The sequence below is a fragment of the Branchiostoma belcheri genome, unplaced genomic scaffold (assembly GCF_001625305.1).
Source record: "Branchiostoma belcheri isolate BF01 breed outbred unplaced genomic scaffold, Haploidv18h27 scaffold22, whole genome shotgun sequence".
Taxonomy (NCBI): domain Eukaryota; kingdom Metazoa; phylum Chordata; class Leptocardii; order Amphioxiformes; family Branchiostomatidae; genus Branchiostoma; species Branchiostoma belcheri.
Genome location: NW_017803713.1, coordinates 3,401,599 through 3,409,566, shown reverse-complemented (window position 1 = coordinate 3,409,566; position 7,968 = coordinate 3,401,599). Strand labels below are relative to the sequence as shown.

Here is a 7,968-nt window from a genome sequence, read left to right as displayed (position 1 = left end):
TAAATAAATCAAACCAATAAAGCTCTTACCGCGAGCCTTAGGTTGCTGAACGTTTGGCAAGTTCATCTGATTTGGTACATTCGGGTCATTATTGACGAACGGGTTGTTTGAGACGTCATTGATTCTGTTAGAAGCCATTTGAGTGTCAGCTGGAGCTGTGTTGCACCCCACGTCATCCTGGTCCACGTAGGCGACGGCATACGGCTGAATGTCCTCATCATCAGGGGCTGTATGCCTGTTTTTAGACGCAGAACCACGTGTTGTGTGTAGGTCATTACTGCAACTATCGCCATTTTCTTGATATTTAACGGCGTATGGCTGGATGACGTCACAGTTGACATTCCCGGGCGAGGCGACCTCGTCTCCCTGGTGTCTGTCTGCAGAAGATTGCATGCTGGGATCGTCATCAATATTAGCTGACTCGACAACAGTATCTTCACCTTCCTGGTATTTAACAGCATAGGGCTGGATGACATCACAGTTAGCTGATTCTACGACGGTTCCATCATGTTCCTGGTATGCAACTGCATATGGATGGATGCAGGGATTGTCCTCGTTGTGTTCTGAGATTGTGGTTGAGGCTGTCTCATTATCTTGCTTGAAGCTTGTTAAAGCACGTGGCTGGACGGAATGGTTGGCATCATTGTTAGCTGGCCTGGATGTTTTTGTTACGGCGTTGGAGGGCACGTCTTCAGCCATGGCTCCGGGACCTTTTCTGTTTTTTTTCACTGATCTACCTAATAGTAAGACGAAGACAGAGTGACGCTGCATTCAAATCAGTGACATGAACATATATACATGTACTTACTCTAGGTACGTAATGACAATGCTAAAGTCTGCCACTTTTGTAGTCCTCCCCTCTTACATAACAAGAAAGTGTCATGTTTATTATATGTAGGCGGCGTAGTACATTGCACTTTTCTCTGAATCTCAACAAGGTCTACAAACGTCTTTAAGTAGATTAGAAACTTATGGTAAATCATGGAAGTTGAATGTAAATCTCAAGAAAACTAATTAAAGGTCATTGTTTTTACAAAAGTAGGTCGCCTGCCAAAAGACTGCCATTTCCTTTTTAGTAAGAATGTAGTTAAAATTGTAACAAACTATTGTCTGGGCATTATTGTAAACTCAGCTTGTATATTCAAGGCGAACAACAAATACTTGCACTGCAAAGGTCTGAAGACCCCATTTGGAATTAACCAATCTCTTTGCCAAGCCGATACTACGATTTCTGTAATGAGCAAACTATTTGTTGCCTGTGTAAAACCAATTTTATTGCATGGGTCCAGAATATGGTGATCTTTCAAAAGTCCTAAATCCTCCCCAATTGAAGCCGACCACCTAAAATTCTACAAACAGTCTTTAAATGTGTCCAAATGCTCTTGTAATCTTGCGGTAATGGCCAAATTAGGAAGGTATCACCTTAGATTAGAATACGCCAGAACATACCAGCTGATAGTCTGTCTGCAGACGCCCTATTGTGCCAAATAAATTTAGATGCAGTAGGTGCCAAATGCTGGGCTGCTGGTGTCTGCGAGACATTAGAATGTGGTTTTGCCTATGTCTGGCATTCGTCCTTGTCATCTACCTTTAATTTACCTCAAATTATACCATCCATCTACCAACGTCTTAAGCAATGTATCTCCAATCTTTCATATCAGAAATGCGGAACAACAAAAAATTACGAACATACAGATTACTAACGAATACTTATGCAATAAGATAGAATGATTGGTTATCAGAGCACAGCACATGTAAATAATTTTTAACTGAATCATATATGGCTTATAATGTACACTGTATAGCCAGAAGAAGAAGAAAAAACCCTTGACGTTAGCTTACGTCACTGTCAGACAGAATCAATTCATTTCTATGTAGATGAAGCAGTGCACGTGTCATCTTCTGATACCAGACAATTCATAACTCTCCAAGCAGAGGTTTAGGATTTTTTTCTCGGGTTTTAGGCGTTATCAGGATTTCCTTTTAGGAATAGTTTCTCTTCCTTCCAATGATACTAGTTATCTCTTGCCAAGTTGATACTGTCTTGCTGCCACATAACGTATTGTCCGTAGTAGGGTTGTAGCTGAGTTTTTTCTAGCGATTTATCACATATATGATAATAATAATATCTTGAGTTTGTTTTGTCAAAAATTTTCCAATCCTTCTAAATTAGTTACAAAAATATAGGCATGCCTACATATTTAATGAATTTAACATTCATGTAGTGTATTTTAGGGAAATCGTCACCTTTAAATCACATGCTTTTCAATTTATCTTTGGTACTGTATAAAACAAAACTACTCACTTTTCTGCACAATAAAATGGTTGCTGTGTTTCGTTTATGGTAGAAAGAAAATGACCATATACACCAATCAGTTTCTACTGCTGCTGCTACTGCTTCAAGAAGAAATAAAATATCATCCAAACTAAAATTACTATCCTTAAACGGTTTATGGTGGTCATATTAAATTGAGAAGAAGGATTCAGACATTCTGTACTTACGGAGAGGCTTCTGTGAGCGGCTTGTCTGCAGGGTGAACCGAACTCAATGCACAATAGACAATCAGTACCGGGAGATGGTATAAATATTGAATAAACACATACAGTAGACGTTAGAACCCCACCTAGAAGTCTTCTCTAGTATTGTATAGAAAACATACCAAAAAGTATTAAGTATCAAGAGCGGCATACCACAGGGTAGTGTCCTGGGACCAATTCTGTTTGTAATCTACATAAATGACCTACCCGAGCCAGTGGCTTGTGGAATAAAAATATTTGCAGACGACAGCAAACTGTACAGAACCGTCCAAGACAAGACTGGGAAAGATGCTCTGCAGCAGGATCTCATCACAGTGGGGGAATGGTCTCAAGCATGGCAGTTGCATTTCAACGTCGCTAAGTGCAAAGTACTGCACTTAGGCAGAACGAACCAGAAAAGTAGCTACAGTCTGGGGGGACAAACCATTGAAGAAACGGTGGAGGAGAAAGATCTTGGCGTAACAATTGACAACCAGCTCTCGTTTCACTGCCACACAGCAAAAGCTGCTAACAAAGGAAACCAAGTCTTGGGCTTGATTAAGAGAACCTTCTACAACTTGGATAAAGACACAGTCCCCATACTCTTCAAGACCATGGTACGTCCCCACCTGGAATATGGGAATGTAATCTGGGGCCCCCACTACTCCCTCGATCAGCAGAAAGTAGAGGCAGTACAGAGAAGAGCTACAAAACTGGTTCCTGGGTTCTGGGAACTCCCCTACAGTGAAAGACTAAAAAGACTTAGACTACCGTCCTTGGGGTATAGAAGAAGAAGGGGTGATATGATTCAGGTTTTCAAGTTCCTGACTGGGCAGGAAAGAGTACAGTCAGACCGTTTCTTCGAGTTAGCTAAGGGAACAACAAGAGGCCACAACTTCAAGCTGAAGGTGCCACTGGCCAAGTCAAGAAGTAGACAACATGTTTTCAGTGTGAGGGTCATCAAAGACTGGAACTCGCTGCCGTCGACTGTAGTATCCAGTGATTCTGTCAACCAGTTCAAAACAAGATTGGATCGACACTGGGAGAACCTGAAGTACGAGGAAAGCGACTAGACCAGTCCACAACAGACAGGAAGAAGCCTCACTCGACTGTAGACGGTATCAAGGTATCAAGGTATCAAGTATTGAGCATCGAACTCTCTGAAAATAGCCACATTGTAATTTCGTACGATGTAACAAAAAAAGGTTGGTTATAGAGTACTTCTGAAGATATATTTAAGATGTGTGTAGAGAAGTGTTTTTTAAAAGACGTTTTTCAGGAATCTATGAATTTAAAATTTCCCATGGCGCTATCCTGCCCCTCCCGCAGAGAGTCAAAGTGGACTAGCCCAACTTTTTCTATCTGTAGACGTGGTTGGAGGTTTGGGAGCAGGTAGAATATATATGTATGGTTAACCTGATCGAGCAGGACCTTGCAGTGATTGGTTGCAGAAGGAAGGGGGGGGGTGAAACGGCAAAAAAAAACGAATAAAGGAAAATGACGGTCCGCCTTGATGTTCTACATTGAAATGCGGTGGCAGTTATGATGATAACATGTCATTACGTAATTCCAAAAATTGACTTGTCATCAGTAACACAGCACATACATGTTAAAAATGTTTGCCTGAATCCTATATGGTTTACAATGTACACTGTATGGCTTACTGAAAAACAACTCTTACGTTAGCCAACGTCATTCTCAGACAAAATCAATTCATTTCTATGTAGATGAAGCAGTGCACGTGTCATCTTCTGATACCAGACAATTTATATGTCCGCACTAAGATTAGAAGTACTCTCCAAGCAGAGGTTAAGGCTTTAGGCTTTTTTGTCAGGGCTCTTGTTTTAAAACTGGTTTCTTTTTACCACCTGTATTGGATTACGCTGCACTCCCTAAAATGGCCACATTTTTTGTATTGGTCATAACATGATACGAAAATTGGTTACAACAGTGACATGTTAGATGTGTGAAGAAAAGTGGTTTCGTCAAGAAAACCTGTATTTTTATAAATGTGTTTAATGAATTTAGAATTTTAGACGCTAATCTGTCCCTCCCTTGGGAGGAGTCAAAGTGGCCTGATCCAACTTCTTCGTCTGTGTACGTGGTTGTAGGTTTTAAAGCGAGTAGACAACACATGTATGATGAACCTAGTAGTAATTGAGGTTTTGGAGCTGTTAGACTATACAAGTATGATGTACCTGGTAGTAATTGAGGCTTGCCTGTATACCATACATGTATGATTCATTCTACACCCACGTACTTCTCATCAACGAAGATGGTCTCAAGCTTTGGTTATGCCTGGTGATTTAGAATACAAAGGTACTTTATAGAGTTCCTGGTAGACCCCCAATGTTGTGCCCATGAGAAAGATTCTTTACACCTATTTCGATTATTATCTCAGATGAATGTGAGTACCTAGCTTCGGTTAGAGACTCTCTAGCAAACCTGTTTTTAATGGGATTTGCTTATTGCTGTAGAAGATATGCTAAAATCTAATGCTTGCATGTCGTTTAAAGGGTCAAAAACGGACCATGACAAAATCAGCACTTATGTTCCTTCCTTGTTTTACACATATTTCTATATTCTTTATTCAGTTGTTGTCATCATGGGAACAAGCAATCATTTTGTAGAAAAGTGAACACCAATAATTCTGTATCTGTATCTGCATAACCGGTATATAGCCTAATGTTTCAAGGAAGGTAGGCAGCGCAAACTCTGTTTTTCTTCCTTTTTTCGTGAATTACAGTAATGTAAACTTTACGTTTTTATTCATATTACGTATTATTCATATCTGGTCCCATAAATTTACGTGAAAGTCTTCCTCATAGACTGATGAAAGAAAATAGGTACACCAGTAAGAGAAAGTTCCTGCATAAGAAGGATTTTAAATGAAACTTAGTAGACTATCAGTGTATTAGTGCAGATGGTTTCATTACACAGATTGATTTATATACTATTAACTCTTATATCCTTTTTACAAATACTCTAATATATCAGTATTATAACAGCTAAGTAACTGTTTAGTAGTAAGGCATACACCAAAATGTAAGGAATAAGGCTAGATCAGAGGAATAAACTGTTTTGCATAACACATGGGAGGAAATATTTTTTATTCTTATATCCAAGCAATACATACATACATAGAACATCCATTACATAAAAATTCAAATCATAACAAATTCTTGATCATTACAATACTCATAACAATAATATTCAAATCGTAACAAATCATTAATCATAAACATTGTCATAACAATAGTTCAAATCATTAAAAATCATTGATCATAACAATAACCACAGCAATGATTCAAATCATAACAAATCATTGATCATAACAACTGTCATAACAATAGTTCAAATCAGAAGAAATCATTGATAAAACCATTGTCATAACAATAGTTCAAATAATTATTGATCCTAACAATAATCTTACCAATAATTAAAATCATAACACATCACTGATCATAACAATTATCAAAACAATAGTTCAAATCATAACAAATCATTGATCAAAACCATTTCCATAACAATAGTTCAAATCATAAATCATTGATCACAAACGATTGCCATAACAGTAGTTCAAATCAAAACAAATCATTGAACAAAACCATTGTCACAACAACAGTAAAGTTAAACTAATAGAAAATGAGAATCATGAGTAAAATGATAATAAATTAATTATGCACATAGAAATCCCATTTCCCTCTGTGTCTTCCCTTTCCTTTTTGAAATGAGTCGTTGTGCTTTTTTCAAAGAAAACTATATTTTAATGAAAGATTCCAAACTAAGTCTTTTAAACTCTCGATGTTTGTAAGTTTTATTCATATTAGGTATTATCAATATCTGATCCCATTAAAACACGTGAAGGTCTTCCTAACAGATTAATGAAAGAATATAGGTACACCAGTAAGAGAAAGTTCCAACAGAAGAAGGGTTTTAGATCAAACTTATCAATTTTAGATCAAACTTATAATTCTAATCATACTAAATCATTGATAAAAACCATTGCCATAACAATAGGTCAAATCACAACAAATCATTGATCATAACAATAATCATAGCAATAATTCAAAATATATCCAATCCTTGATAATAACAATAACCATAACAATAATTCAAATCATAGCACATCATTGATCATAACTGTCATAGGAATAATTCAAATCATAACAAATCATTGATTACAACAATAGTTTAAATCATAAAAAATCATTCATAAAAAAACATTGTCATAACAATAGTTCAAATCATAAAAAATCTTTGATCATAAAAAGAATCATAGCAATTAGAAAATTATATATATTTAATGAAAGATTCCAAACTGAATCTTTTAAACTCTCGATGTTTGTAAGTATAAATTTTGGCCAATACAATTATGACATTACTGATAATACAGATGATTTCATCATATAGATTGATTATACAGTATATTTATGGGTTCACCACACCACGAAGTGGTGGTGAACCCATATTGCTTTTTCTGATGTTTCTTCTCCTCCTCCTTCTCCTCCTTCTCCTTCTCCTGCCATTTTTAAATGGATTCAGCTTCTTCATTTTAGGGCCCAAGGTCCTGAAATTTGGTATGGAGGTACAGTGGGCAAATACCCCTAGGCGTTTTTTAAATTATTGTGATATAGGCTTTTAGAATGGTTTTATTTGAGTTTTTTGGCTGTGTTATAGCAAATGTACTACTGTGTTAGTGTGCCTTGTTTACCACGTTTGGGCATGAGTCATCACAATGGAATGCAGGGCATCAACCAATAGGCATGCAGCTTCCTCTATACTTCTTGCTGATTGGCTGTTGGGATTTAACTTGATTAACACCTGCACAGAGCATTTCCACCTGCACAGAGCATTTCTTGCTGATTGGCTGTTGGGATTTAACTTGATTAACACCTGCACAGAGCATTTCCATACTGACAGTATGTCTTTATTCAAGTGTTTTGGTAGGTATTTCAAGCTTTTCTGCTCCAGCATTGGAATGCGGGGCATGTAACGTTTTTTTTTTGTTGAAAATCAACAGTTTGCATTATGCAATTAAAAATCCTAACCAATAAAGTAGGGAATAGCTATCCAACTGTTGTTTTAGTTGTATGTTACTTCTTATTATAGTTATATCAATGTAAATCATTGTTTTCCCTTGTGTTTCTCATTCTTTCCCTGCCATGTCGTAAAATGTGGTGAACCCATCGCTATATTTGCTCCAAAGCAAATATTGGCCTTTCTAGTAACTCTTATATCCTTCTTACATGTACTGCAATATATGAGCATTAAAACAGCTAAGTACACGATGGTCAGATTTGGGCCCAAAAGTCCCACTCCGCTACTATGGAAATCGAATCCCCCGAACCCGCGAATCTTGTTCGATATGACGTCATTCGAATAGAGCGGACGTTCGATCTGGGGTTACCCGCGGTCATTTACAGTAAAGCCGCTACAACCGGCTACTTC

The 7,968-nt window shown here is 37.4% G+C and overlaps 1 protein-coding gene across 1 annotated transcript; it reads left to right on the top strand.

The window, feature by feature from the left end:
• The first annotated feature begins 3,131 nt into the window (after positions 1 to 3,131).
• On the top strand, positions 3,132 to 3,590 carry LOC109470162. The gene has a single exon (XM_019768945.1). It carries the CDS (start codon positions 3,132 to 3,134, stop codon positions 3,588 to 3,590), a length of 459 nt encoding a protein of 152 aa, XP_019624504.1.
• The last annotated feature ends 4,378 nt before the right edge of the window (positions 3,591 to 7,968 follow it).